This window comes from Canis aureus, chromosome 17, assembly GCF_053574225.1.
Source record: "Canis aureus isolate CA01 chromosome 17, VMU_Caureus_v.1.0, whole genome shotgun sequence".
In the NCBI taxonomy this organism is placed as follows: Eukaryota; Metazoa; Chordata; class Mammalia; order Carnivora; family Canidae; genus Canis; species Canis aureus.
In genome coordinates this window covers 28,692,256-28,707,367 of record NC_135627.1, presented here as the reverse complement: position 1 = coordinate 28,707,367, position 15,112 = coordinate 28,692,256, and the positions used below count along the sequence as shown (strand labels likewise).

The window sequence follows — 15,112 nt, the reverse complement described above, 5'->3', positions numbered from 1 at the left end:
TAAGTTATGGTGAGTGCCCATAAAGTTGGATAATTAAATAAATATTTCAGGTTTCCACTATGTATAAAGCACTGAGGAAATCATAGGAATATATGAGGATGTTTCTTGCTCTTGCAGCGTTCAGTGCATCCATTCTTGACTAAGCTCTCTTTCCCCACTTTGGTAAAATAAAAACTCTGGGAGGCTTAGACAACAGTGTATTTTCTGTGAAGCCTACTGGAAGCTCTAAACTGAACTATTTTAGGGGATACTAGGATGAATAAAGCATACTTCTAAATTCAGAAGGTTATGAACTGATTGGGAAGGTAGAAACATTCCTAAATAATTAGAAGTTGCCAGGGTCCCTAAGTACCCAGGGCATCATGAAACGGTACAAACTTGCAAGAGGTAGTTTCCTGAAAGGAAATGGTTACAATTAGAATTTACTAGATCTTGTTTTTCATTCTTGTGCGTAAATAGGTTTGCTTTTAAAACCTCTAGTTCAGATTCTGATTGCTGAAAGGGGCTTATTTCATGTCTGAGGACATCTATTTTGATGTTTTTACTCTATTTTAATGTCTGAGATCTCAGTTCTTTATTATGAAGCAAATTCCTTAGACAATTTTGCTTTTTAAACTTTACCAGATACCACATTTGCTGACTTATTTTGGTGCATGCAAATCAGAAAATCTATCAGCGTGTTCTTATTTAATTTGATTAAGGAAATAGGAATGAAACATTTCATTACAAGTTGCTATTATATTGTCAATGGCAATATGTTACATATTACTAATGCCTATGTTAGATAGAATAACACACTCATATATTTCTCTCCTGTCACTCCCCCTTCCTTTTTTTTTTTTTTGAGGACCATGAGATCAAGCAAGTTGTTAGTAAGTCTGTCTTAAGATCATTTTGACCTGTTGGTAAGGAGACAGAATTGTAGGGCACATTTATAATAAATACATATTAGGTAAGATCTATATAAGTTAAACAGAATTTTGAAAAAAATCTTACTATTTGTAACAACTAAAGAATTAGGTTACACGTTTGTCATTAATTAGCTATGAATACAACTAATGAGATGCCCTGTAGAACCCTTTGTACTTAAGGAGGGAATCTTAGGGTCTAGTATATTTACATTGGAACTTTAGCATATAAAAAGGAATTTAACCAGAGGTTGAGTGCTTTTGAAAATAGAAATTTATAAAATCTGTTTATAAACATCTGTTTAGTTTCTTTGTTCGTTGCTGGTCTTCGGTATGTAAATATTGCTCCCTCTTTTTATCCTTTCGCTTGCTTAGGTAGTAAGTAGCTCTTACACAGACGTCAGAGTACATAGGTTATTCACTTTCAAGACTTCCATTTTACACTATTTGACTGGTGACCCATTTTGCATTTCTTTTTAATTTTAACCAATGTTGACTCCAAATACTTTGGAGCTTTTATTTTCGTAGTGTTCAAGAAGACAGATACAACCTTTTATAAAGCTCTTACTTCAGCTGGGAAAACAGATTGCAAATGAACAATTACATAAATAATTGTTATGATAGGTACTGTGAAGAATAGTGTGCTTTAAGAGTACAACAGAGAGTCCTCATCTACTTTTGGGAGATGTGAAAGGCTTCTGTGAGAACTTGATTTTGATCTGAGATATGAATGATGTGTAGAAGTTAGCTAGGCACAGAATGTGTGATATGGAAATAATTGAACATATATAGCTCAGAGTTCTTTTCTTTTATGTGATTATGTTTAATGTTTCAAAGAAATGAATTAATAGTAATAAATGATACAGGCCTAAAGCTCAGATAAACAGTCTAGTCTGGCATTATAGATTTTGTCTTCTGTTCTTTAATCATTCTGTTGTCTCATTAAATATCTCTCTTATTTTTTCTTAAAACAGATACATATTGTGTATTACATTCTTCTAATGTATATTATTTTGGCTGCAATTACAGGTTGTGTTATTTTTATTAGAAAATTGCATATACATAAACCTAGGGGGACTGCTGTAATGATATTATGTAATAGTTATGTTGGAGAAAGCTTTTTATCGTAGAATATGGTGCTTACCCGTATTACCTCATTGCTTCTGAGATATACCAAACCAGAAACTAGAGGTTTCATTTTATTGCATTTTGAGTTTATTAAAAATTTCAAAATAACTTATATTTAGGGTGAAAAATTCAAGTAGTAGAAAACGATGAAGTCTCTCTCCTCACCTGCAGTTCTTTCCTGTTTCTTGCTTATCTTTCCAAAAATTTTGATTGCACATGTGTATTACACAAATAATATCTCTCATTATTTTAAACATTCAGTTACATATATACTCTTTGCATGTTTTTTTTTTCAACTGACATGTGAACAGACAATAGCAATTTTACAATGAAACAATCCTTATTTATTTAAAAGATAGTTTAGTTGTGCCCTCATAAAATATCTGATGATACTTAGTTTTGTTTTATTTTATTTTTTTCTTTTTTTTTTTGATACTTAGTTTTAAACAGTTGTTTTGCAGACTTGTTCAGGTAATAGAGCATCTGGAGCTCATGGTGCTTTTTGTGGAGCACCATGAATAATGAAATAATGATATCTTTCATACTAAGAAGAAAGTATTAAATATAAAACTACAACCAGGATTCTGTACTTTGAAGAGAAGAGGCTGAAAACTAGGCATAATTTGCCAACTCACAGTTTTTTTATTAATACTCATTCTTATATATTCTTTCCTAATTGTTTATATTTTTACTTTTAACATAAACATTCATTTAATACATTAAAACATTTAGTTTTTATTAATGGAAAAATGTCCAGAGACAATGAAGTTTTAGTGGAAGTAACCCTAAAATTAAGATAATCCTGTTAATTTGCTAAATAAATAGTGTGTTTATATCATTAGGAAGACCTAGAAGTTTTATTGGTAGAAAATCTACCTTCATTTGCCAAGCAGCAGTGCTTTGTGGGAATCTACCTTCTGAGCTATTGGTTTAGATCACTTGGGCTATCTGCAGGGATTGTTTAGCCCCTGCTATATTACCTTATCCCTAGCAGCATAGATAAGATAGCTCACTTTCTCTGTGAATGATTAAAATGGGTAGCTTGATTCTACCAGTTGATTTTATTGCAGCTCTAATCTGTTTTTTCCTCTGATTCAGGTGTTAAAGAAGGCAACATAGAATGATAGAGATGACCATAGATTTAAGAGTTCAAAGAAGCCTTTGTCATCTATTAATATCATACAAAGGGCAAAAATCCCATTATATGTAGGATGATCATTCAATTTTCTTGAGAATGAAAGGGGTGGAGAAAATGCTAAATTGAGTGGAACCCTGAAATAATAGGTATAAACTAGGACTGTCCTGGGAAAAACAGCTGTATGGCCATCCTAGTTATAGCAGCCCTGCCAGAGATTCATCCAAAATCTGCCTGAAGCTATTTGTTGCCCTACAGAAAAGCTAGTGTTCTCATAATTTAAAAGATCTAATTAAAATTTTAACAGTCTTTTATAGAGTTAAAAGTTATCTCCTTACAACTACAAACTCTTCTTCCCAGTTTTGTCTTCTGGTATTAAATGTAGTCAGAATATGGTAGTATTCAAAATACATTATCTCTTTGCATACCTTTTTTTTTCTTTTTGACAACTTTTTTTTTTTCAGATATTCACTGAACAACACTCTAGTTCATCCATACATTCTCATTTTGATATGTTTAGAAAACATAGCTTCTCAAAAAGCAATGCTCACAGTTATTAATCTTTTATCTTAAGATAGAATGAAGTGCTACAGCAAAGGAGAGCTGCCAATTAAAGGAAAAGAAACAATAGTTTACACATGGGAAGGCTGGACTTTCAGCTAGTGTTAATCATAATGCTTATGGTTGTCTTATTTCAAAAATAATACATATACATCAAATAAGGACTAACTACAAATATGCTTAAGACGGCCCTCTTGTCATTCTTTTATCCTTCAGGCTAAACAACTGGCTTTATATGCAACCTTTCATCATCCTGGTCACTATATTCAAGACATATTTTAGTTTTCATTTGCTGTTGCCCGTGTTTTTTCCAGGAGGCTCAAAAATAGGACAAGCTAGGAGTATCACTTTTGAGGTGATATGTAGACAGTAGACAGAGCCTAGTTCATTATTGCTTTTTTTTTTTTTCCTAGTTCATTATTGTATATATGGAGTTCTCATCCCACTAATCTCTGACCCCCCCCCCTTTTTTGGCTGCTTATTATAATCCTTAAAGAATATAAAATAGAACCACTGGACAACATGATTAAGGAAAATTTCCATAAATGGCATTAATTTGATGAGCATGTAATTTGATTTGAACTCTTGAATGAATTTAGTTAAAAGGCAAAGTAGGCTAATTTATAGAGGCACCAAACATATCAAAAATAACAAGTTGAATTTTGGAAGTTCTCTGCCACAGTGGGTAGAGATTACTGATTGAGTTATTGGATTTTACTGTTGATACATGGGACATGTTCACCGTATATTATAATTTTGTAAAAATAAAACAAAGTGTGAGATAGGGCAGTTGAAATAATTTAGGGTATGTTTTACAAGTTTTAAAGCTTTACTTCTGAGATCATATGTAAAAGTATCTGTAGTTACTTTTTTTTTGGTCTGTTTTTAAAGATTTTATTTATTTATTTGAGAGAAAGCATGAGCGGAGGGAGGGGCAGAGGGATAAGTTGACTCCCCGCTGAGCAGGGAGCCCAACTTGGGGTTCAATCCTGGGACTCAGATCGTGAGCTGAAGGCAGATGCTTAACTGACTGAGCCACCCAGGCACCCATGAATACATTTGGATAGGTTTTAAGTTAAGTTGGTCATTCTGGGAAGCACATTTATGTATTTGATATGGTAAGGAGTGTTTCTTGTGAGGAACCAGAGGAGAGCTATTTTGTCATATAGGATCTTTTTCTTTAGTACACTTCATCCACATTTGCAGCATTAAGAATAGAGATAGGACAGTGGTTTTCCTTTTTTTGACACCATCACTGTTAATTGTTTAGTTGATAATGGTAAGTTTATACTATATACTTAATATAAGTATATTTACTTTTATTTGCTTTAACTTGCTCATCTAATATTTTTGCTCTTCAAAGTATGATCAAAGATGGAACTCTCCTGGGTACCTTGTAATAGGAAACATAGAAGATGCTTGGTGACGCAAGACAGAGTGTTGCTAGTCAGGAGGATGGTCATGTGATGCCTGCTTAGAAAACTGCTGCAAGTAAATACAAAACTCATAGAAAATTCACTTTATGATTATTTGACCTTAAATTCAGTATCTGTGAGTAAATGTTATTACCTAAACCTTGGTGTTAGGGGAAAAGAAAAAAACAAACTTATTAACTTGAGGAATGATTTTAAGTATGTTTATGGCAGTTCTGTTACAATAGAATTTATGAACTCACAGAAGTATCATGCTAGTGTGATCACTAACCAAGACACATACAAACAGTAGTGAAGTAAATTTTACTTTGCATATATATATATATTTTGAGGCAAGGGAATAACTACTTATTGGACTGATAGCACCAAATTATTTCAGGCCACAAAATAAAGTATATTAAATTAGAGGGGAAGGAGGAAACTAGTATTTATTAAATGCCTTCTGTGTGTTAGGTGTTAATGTTAGATGCTTTTCAAATGTTATTTTACAATTCTATGAGGATTTTGGCTGCATTTTGAACTTAGACTTGGAGACACCGAGGAACTGAAAAGAGGTTTATCAAAGCTCCTAAAAGGGGGAACAAAAATTTGCATGCTCTTTTTTTTTTTTTTTCCTCACTACATCACAGAACTCAGATTTGTGTGTGTACAGATTTGCTCTGCGACAAAATTTATTTTGGGGATTATTTTTAACATTGAATTTCTTTAAAGTGCAAGAATAAATTAAGGTATGAAAATTGAATAATGTTGAAGACCTGTAGTTTCTCTTCAAACCAAGATTCTAGCGGATTTAAAAGTATCTTAAAAAATCTAGTAAGAATCTTTTCCGAATATATTTTAGGTGAATTATAGTACCTCTTAAAATTTTTTTAAAAAGATTTTATTTATTTAGTAGAGAGAGAAAAATCCCGAGGGGTGGGGGAGCGGAGGGAGAGGGAGAAGCAGATTTCCCACTGAGCAGGGAGCCCTATGTGATGCAGGGCTGGGCTCATTCCCAAGACCCTGAGATTATGACCTGAGCCAAAGGCAGTTGTCTATTTAACAGACTGTGTACCAAGGCATGCCTTTTCGATGAGTCACTTTTTTAGAGTATTGATGCTTTTGGTTGACCTATAGTTAGTTTGCCTACATGTTATTATCATCTCCTAACAAATGAGCATTTAAAAGAATGAAGTAATGAGTCCATAAATGAAGTAATAAGTCCATAGCCCTACTGCTTAGGTTTGATTCCTGGCCTTACCCTTCCTAGCTGCTGTGATGTCTGGCAAGTTACTTTAGATATCTACATTTTCAAGGTTGTATTCACCCCCACCCTTTTAATCTGTCAAATGGGATAACATTCTCTATTTCATAGATTTGTTGTGAGGATTAAATGAGTTAAACGATTGCAGATCCAAAATATTATCTTGCACTTACTGAGCTTTCAATAAATATGTTGTGTTGAAGAACATCTTCCAGGATTTTACATTGGATTGATTGATCTTGCTTTATAAGTAATTCTTTGGGTACTTGAGAAAAACATCAGAGTATTCTACATTTTTGGAATGTTTATTATTTCCTTTTATTAATTCAGGTTACATTTTCAATTATGCTAGATACTAGTGTAATAGAAATGGTATTGTGGTTTTATTATTAGGCGCTTTACTTTTCACCGTAGTACACAGTGATTAACACATGGTAGACAATATTTATGGTAGGATTGAATGAATTTGAATCTATTTGTAGTCATGATTTTTTTCTTTATGCTTTCTTAATTTGACATTTTTACTGTAAAGAAACAACCAAAATTTAAATTCTTCATGACTACTTAAGTCTCTTACAAATTTTGTTCATCTTTTTAAATGGTTTTACTTTGTTTTTAGCTAAAAAATGATCCTTTCCCTGAAATAATCTTTAAAAATTCTCTTAAAATTAAAAAAAATAGAGACGCCTGGGTGGCTCAGCAGTTGGGCATCTACCTTCAGCTCAAGGTGTGATCCTGGAGTCCCAGGATCGAGTCCTGCATCGGACTCCCTGCATGTATGTAGCCTGCTTCTCCTCCCTCTGCCTATGTCTGCCTCTCTCTCTATCTGTCTCTCATGAATAAGTAAAAATCTTTAAAAAAATTTTTTAAAATAATAATCAGAATGACATTAATACTTCTTTTTCTTTGTTCTCTTAGCTTCACAATGAAGAGGATAATTCAGAGTCATCGGCTGTAGAACAATCATCAACTTCAAACCCAACACCACAGATCATTCAGACCACTCCTTCAGCATCGGTACTTGAAACGGAGTCTTCTCCTCCACCTTATAGTAGTATTACTGTGGAAGTACCTACAACTTCAGGTATTGTTTTTAGTACCAAACATTTAGTAATACTTTTAGTAGTTCAGGCTTTTTTTTTTTTTTTTTTTTTTTTAAACTAGTGTGGTTTTGTTTAATTATAGAGTTTGTTAAAGAGGCTTCCTGGTTTTATATATTTTTTTTTAAGAAAGGTTTTCTCAAAGGACAGTTTGTAAAATACTTATTCATAAATTACTTGTCTCTTATTTTTGCTTTCAAAAAAATTACAAGTGTAAACTTTATTATGCTTACTAGAATCTATTTCTAATGGAGTAGCATATTCCTTTTGGAAGAAATAAATTGTATATGCACAAAATTCATTTATGTATATATATATAGACACATGCACATATAGATACATACATGTATATATACACACATACATATTTGTGTTTGTCTATGTCTACTTATATAGTTATAAAACAAGGTGTTATTGATGCTGAATGTGAGCAGGAATGTGGTATGTATGAACAGAGGTGAAGGGTGCACATAATTTAATCATATACACGGTAATAATTCCTGGACATGAAGCAGTGGTTCCTGTGTCCTACTATTCATTGTATCTCTTCAGGTCATTCTGGAGAACTACCCTCATCTATTTCTCTGGCCACAATTTATATTTTCCCAGTAATGCTAAATTAATTATTTTATATATATATTTTTTTTTTCTTTTTTTTTTTTTTTTTACTTTTATTCCAGTAGAATTAACATACAGTGGTATACTAGTTTCAGGTTTACAATATAGTGATTTAACAATTCTGTATTTTACTTAGTGCTCATGATAAGTGTACTCTTCATCCCACTCATATTTCGCTTATCCCTCTACTCACGTCCCCTCTGCTAACCATCTATTCTCTGTGGTTAGTAGTCCTTTTTTTTTGTTATGTCTCTGTGTTTTCTTTCCTTTGTTTTGCTTCTTAAATTCCACATATGAGTGAAATTCTGTGGTATTTGTCTTTCTTTGACAGACTTATATCACTTAGCATTATATAGTCTAGCTCCATCCATGTTGTTGCAAATGGCAAGATTTCATTCTTCTTTAAAAGGCTGAATAATAATCCATTGTGTGCATGTGTATATATCATTATCCATTCATCAATCAGGGGGCACTAGGTCGGCTTCCATAATTTGGCTATTATAAATAGTGCTATAGTAAATACAGGGGTGTATATATGCTTTTGAATTAGTGTTTTCTGTTCTTTGGGTAAATACCCAGTAGTGTGATTACTGGATCATAGGGTAGTTCTATTTTTAATTTTTTAAACCTCTATAATGTTTTCCACCGTTGGCTGCACCATTTTGCATTCCCACCAGCAGTACATGACTGTTCCTTTTTCTCCACATCCTCACCACGTTTCTTAATATGTTTTTATGTACTATTATAAATAACCTCTAAATATTTTATACATTCATTATGAAACATTCTTTAAATCTGTTATAAAAATTTTAATACTAAAAATCCCTTCACTAGAATATTTCATCTTTCTTATCTGTTATTCTATAATTAGTATCATCATTTGTCTTAAACTCTTGCCAGCTTTCTCTGATTACCATTTCTGCTTCTATAGATTTTATCTAGACCACATGGATTGTGTAGAACGACCAAACCATTTACTTTTTTCATTTACAATTTTATGCAGTTACTGAAAATCATCTTTATGAAGGTTTTCTCACTGATAAATTAATAAATGATTACTCCTTTTATTTGTATATAATGTTTATTTAGATCAATATGCTTGTTTAGTGCCAAGTTTGATGGACAGTTTTTATATTGATGTATAGCAGTTTTATTTATTTTATAATTTAATAGTTGGATTGGTGCTTGCTAAAATTTATTATGGGCTGAATTTTCTTCTTCTTATTCTGTAAGTTTCCAGAATATAGTTCAGTGAATTTGCTATCCTAAATTAAAAAAACAAAAAAACAAAACCTATTTGATGGTAGTCTTAAAGAAAGAAAATCAGTTGTTTTGCTGATGTTTGTGTATGTTTTTGAATGATGGAGGATGGTAAGATTAAAATTGTAATATTTTTGGTTGTTGGCCACCATTGCCACTGCTGTTTAACAAGCTAAATGGAGTAGAGCCATTTATTGTTATTAGTTCTTGTGGATTTTGGGGTGGGGGAGGCCCAATTATGCAGTATTCTCCCAAGATCTCATGTGATTATTGTCTTGTGGTGACCTGGAGCTCAAGTCACCTTGATTCCTTCCTTATTAACATATTTGGCAGCTGATGTAGGCTTCAGCCAGGGCCTCAGCTGGGACTATTGGCCAGAACACCTGTATGTGGCCTCTCATTTTGGCCTGTGCTTCCTCCCTGAATGGAGGCTGGGTTTCAAGAACAAGCATTCTGAAAGCCAGATAGAAATTCTATCACTGGAATGCCTGGGTGGCTCAACAATTGAGCATTTGCCTTCGACTCAGGGCTGATCCCCAGGGTTCTGGAATCGAATCCTGCTTTGGGCTCCCTGCGAGGACCCTGCTTCTTCTTCTGCCTGTGTCTCTGCCTCTCTGTGTCTCTCATGAATAAATACAATCTTAAAAGAAAAAAAAACAAAAGAAGCTCTGTCACCTGTTATGGCATTGTCTCAAAAGTTACACAGTGTCATATCTGCCACATTTGGTTTGTTAGAAGTGAGTCGCCAGGTTTAGTCTTTATTCAAGAATTAGTCTCTACCTCTTGATGAGAAGAGTTTCAAAGACTAGAGTGAGTTTCAGCACTGTCACAACTGTCTCCTGCCTCTTCCCCTATCACCAGACCTTTTCCTTTGTCACTCTTCTTCATTTCAGTAAATGGCTCCAGTAGGCCAAAAGCCTTGAAGTCATCTTTTTTGGGACCTTATCACAAAATTAAATGTTTTTTCTCCTGTACTTTTCAATGTAATGAAATATGTTATTAATAGATTTATTTTTTAAGCCAATTTCTGTACTCTTAGAATAAATTATCACCATGTTCGCATCTCTTCTGGATATAGATTTGTTAATATTTTTTTAGAAATTTTACAGTTTCATTAGTGGAATCTTTATGTACTATCCTTATGGTTTTAGTATTAATATTATGGAAGCAACATAGAATGAACTGAGAAACTTCTCATTTTTCTATGCTCTAGAATAGTTTTGATAATAGAGCATGGCATTTTTAAAGGTAGGTAATTTTCAGTTGTAAGACAAGTGGAGCCTGCTACCTGGCTGTTCAATTATTCTTATAATGTGTGTGACTACTAGTCTCAAAATTTTATTTTTACAACTGTACTAAAAGACCATTCATGATTGTTACTGAGCACAAGAGTTAAGTTCTAGAAGTTTGCATCTCTTTAATGAAAACAATTGATACTATTTTTCTTCAGCCTTTTAGTGTTGTATTTTAAGCATTGACAGTACCGATTTTCTGTGGAGGTTATGTTCTTCAGTCAGTTACTTTCCAACTGGGCTTACAGATCTGAGCAACATCAGTAATAATAGTTGACATTTGTATAATGCTTTTATAGCTTACAGAGTCCTCTTGAATACTTTTAAATTCTGTCATACAGCAAGTAATAGCCTTTCTGGGTCAGTTTTATGGATGAAAATGTAGAGCTTCATAAAGTGCTTAAGTGACTTGCTTGAGGTCACACAACTTAAGGAGCTGGGACTGGAGCTCCTCAAACATTAAATTTTCTGGTTGAGAACTGCTACCTTAAAGGATAGACAGAAAATAAGTAAAATTAACCAGTGAAAATTAAAGCAGTAGCAAAATTGTGCTCTTTCCCAACTTTCATCTGTTACTGGTTAGGATATTTTTGTCTATCGTGGGAGTTTAAACTTTGAAAGCTTACATATCTGTTGTTAATATAAAAGATCTCTCTTCTTGGATAATGTATGTCATTGTTCCAGTTTTTAAATTTCTACTTTTAATGTTAGTGCCTTAAAATTCATTGCTTTCACTTAAATTTTCCTTCTAGTCTTCAGAACTGAAGAAATCTATTTACTTGGCCACGTGTGGTGTTTTTACATCTGAATAAGTATTTTCTTTTCTTTTTTTTTGAATAAGTATTTTCTAAGAATTTATGACTCTTGTGCCTTTTTGGTGTTTAACATTCAGTAGTACACTGCCGTTAGCACTTCCTGTCATTGGATTAAAAATTGCCCAGCTTTAGATCTTTAGCTCTTATTGATAGCATTAGCAAAACTTATTTTAAAGTCAATATACATTAAAATATAATAGGAAAAGTATTGCTAGAAAGAAATGTGTTCTCATGTTGGAAATGCAAAAAGTTCTGATGGAGAAAATGTACAAATACTGTAGTTACAATGAGGAAATCACAGAAATTATAGCGTGGACTACTATGAGAACCTACTTGTTTTTCATGGCAGTGATTCTAGCATAAATCTAATCAGTTTATTGACCTATATGTATCATTTTACTTGTACTGCTTTAGATGGTGATAGGTATGCAGGTGTTTTGTTTCTTTTTAATTAGCACTCTGGACTTTTGTGTTATGTTTCTAGAGGTCATATTTTAAAGAGAGTTTAAAAATTGGGGAGGGAGAAATTACTCATTAAAAAAAGTCTAAAAAAACTAGGTTGATGGGGGGGGAAGAGTAAAAAAAAGAGCTAAGAATTGTCAGGTTTTTGTTTGTTTGTTTGTTTTTGTTTTTTTAAGCAATGAGAGATGCTGAGTTTGCCGAAGAGATTCAGGCAGTTGCTAAAACTGCCTGTAGAAAAATGAACCTCACATATTATCAGAGCAGATAGGGGGAATCAGGAAATCCCTGGGTTCTGCTACTTACTGATTGTGCAATACTGTGCAAATTACTTTTCTGAAACTCAGAGTTGCTAGGATTAATGTATATGAAAGTGACGTATTAAATGGTTAAGTGTTATTCCTGATATTTCTATTTCTTTGGCTGTGAGAGTATGAGCATGTAAATTCAATTCTTTGAGCATAGCAATAGGCACAGAAGATTCTTGTTATGCAGTGAATTTCTCACCTCCATTGTGCATAGACTTTAAGAATTTCATCTTGATATTTTTATTTTGTATATCAGTCTTTAGGTAATATTTGTCAGTACTTTCCCTTTATAATAAATATGAGGCTAAACTAATAAATATAGTTGTAGTGATTTATATGTTGCATAGACTTATTAGGACTACAAAAAGCAGTAATAGTCTTTAGTTGTCTTTTGTAAATTATTAAATTATGTTTTTGGCTATAAAAAATTAATTAGTTTGTTTTAATGGTTATCCTTTTTTAATCCCTGTCTTCAGATTCAGAAGTTTACAGTGAGTTTTATCCTGTGCCACCTCCCTACAGTGTTGCTACCTCCCTTCCTACGTACGATGAAGCTGAGAAGGCCAAAGCTGCTGCCATGGCAGCTGCAGCAGCAGAGACAGCTCAGAGGGTAAGGCAGTCTGATTCGTCCCTTTTCAGAATATCACTTTTGGTAATTCTCAGTACATTCAGTAATGTCAAAAATAGTTCTCTGAGTTTGAGTGTGTTTGCGTGAATAGATTGTTTTTTAGTATCTTCTCTATCACTAATTATGTGTGTCGTTTTTGATGAAGTGGCACTCTCCTATCTATTCCTTGACCTCTTCATTTCTGTTTTTGTTTCTTTTTATTTCTATTTTTACTGATCTTCCTGTGCCCCCATCTAATTTCTGGGCATCCTAGTCCTTACCTTTACCAGTATGTTTCTTGTGCTCACTTTTGCCACCCATCCTCTGACTTTTTCATTTTAGGTACCCCACCCACATCGACCTCTTCTCTGTTGATGTTCTTATATTCTTCCTCATATAATTTAGATTCTGTGATCCATAACTATAATCATAAATTATTATTTTTTTTCGGGATGCCTGGGTGGCTCAGCAGTTGAGTGCCTGCCTTCAGCCCAAGGTGTGATCCTTGAGTCCTGGGATCGAGTTCCACATCGGGCTCCCTGCATGGAGCCTGTCTCCCTCTGCATGTGTCTCTGCCTCTCTCTCTCCATGTGTCTCTCATGAGTAAATAAATAAAATCTTTAAAAAAAATTATTTTTTCCCTATTCACTCGTATATATTAGCAGAGCAAGTCTAGTGACTCCATGATTGAACTCAGAATAGGTTAAAAAGCACAGAGAAATAAGTTGGAAGGCCTTCAAATTATGTTTGTCAGTTCACTTTTTGTGTGTATATGCTCTTTTAACACATCCCACTGTAGAATTTTAGAATGATAGTCAAGGGTTCCACCTGTCCTTTCTGTCTTCTCTTTCTGTCTCAGAGTCAGTGATACACATGTATAATACTTCTTGTTCTGGTAAAAGGAGTGACTGTCTCAGGAGTGAAGAATCAACGAGATGCATGTATGCTATTCTGCAATTAGATAAAAGGTGGAAGTTATTTTATTTTGTTTATTTTAGAAGATTTTATATATTTACTTGAGAGAGAGTGAGAGTAAGAGAGCACAGAGGGGGAGAGGGAGAAGCCGACTCCTCACTGAGCAAAGAACCTGATGCGGGGCTTGATCCCGGGACTCTGAGATCATGACCTGAGCTGAAGGCAGATGCTTAACGGATGGAGCCACCGAGGCACCCATTATTTACATTTTAGTGTGGCTGCAAGCAGGGCTAGAGTTTGTTGCCTTTTTTTCTTGCTTCAGACTTTAGAGATATCATTTTAGATTCCTAGGTTCACCCCATTTTGTTCCGGAAAAGACATTAAAATCACTTTACACAGAAAGCTAAAATTGGGTGAGGGACAAAGGGAGAGAAAGGTGATTCTATATGCAGCATTCTTCTGCTGCCATCAGGCCAGAGCTCGCTGAGTAGATTATCTGATAGGTGAGTATTTTTTTCCTGGTTGATTTTCTTTCATCAGTACCTCCCTTTCCATGCCTTGCTCCCACTACCATACTCCAACATACACAGAGTTAAGTGTCAACATAAATAGCTTTGGGCACAGAAGTAAAGACAGCCTCAAATGTATTATTTATGCTTTTCCCCTCTAAGGGTGAAAGCAAGTCTTTGTTAAAACAGTGGCATAAAATATAGCTCAGTCATAAGGATTTTTGGTGCTTGGAGGAGAGAATCATACAGAAAAGAAGGAGCATAGGTCTGTAGTGTGGAGTTTCTATCAAAATCGATTCTAGGTTGCTTAGCATGTTATATGGTTATATATGCATTATATACATGCATGCGCTCTCCGTGAACCAGAAGGACAGTAGCTCCTTTTAACAGGGAGTGTCTTCCTAGAGATCTTGGAAATGGCAGAGGTCCTTAAAGGAAGTTACTCAACCTTGGGACCTCCACTGTCCTAACTTCCACGCTATAGAACTCTGAAGAGATAGAAGTAGGCATTGTCTTGCTCTCTTTGCTTTGCGGGAAAGCATAAAGGTAATTTTACCTTTTGGAGAGAAAACTCTGTAGTGTTCCTTTTCCAACATTTCACTGTCATCACTTCCAGTGTCTTGTTTTAGAAAGTAATGTGATCCCAGTCTGAATTGGAACATGTCCATAAGGAAAGGTTTTTTTGTTTTCAACTGCTTCTAATATCTTTGTAACTCCAGCTTGTGAAGATTGTGGAAAATTTCATGGAAAGCAAAAATATAATTGAACAGAAGAGACTTAGGTTCCTATAAAAACTCTTTTAATTCATCAGTTTCTAACCC

General features: G+C 34.0%; 1 protein-coding gene across 2 annotated transcripts in view; it reads left to right on the top strand.

The window, feature by feature from the left end:
• The window catches only part of NDFIP2 (Nedd4 family interacting protein 2), an 85,494-nt gene that overhangs the window by 42,868 nt on the left and 27,514 nt on the right, over positions 1–15,112 (top strand). For both annotated transcript variants that reach the window (XM_077855273.1, XM_077855272.1), the window contains exons 2-3: positions 7,327–7,492; positions 12,737–12,870. In XM_077855273.1, the coding sequence (XP_077711399.1) occupies positions 7,327–7,492; positions 12,737–12,870 (300 nt within the window). The remainder of the gene's footprint in view (positions 1–7,326; positions 7,493–12,736; positions 12,871–15,112) is intronic.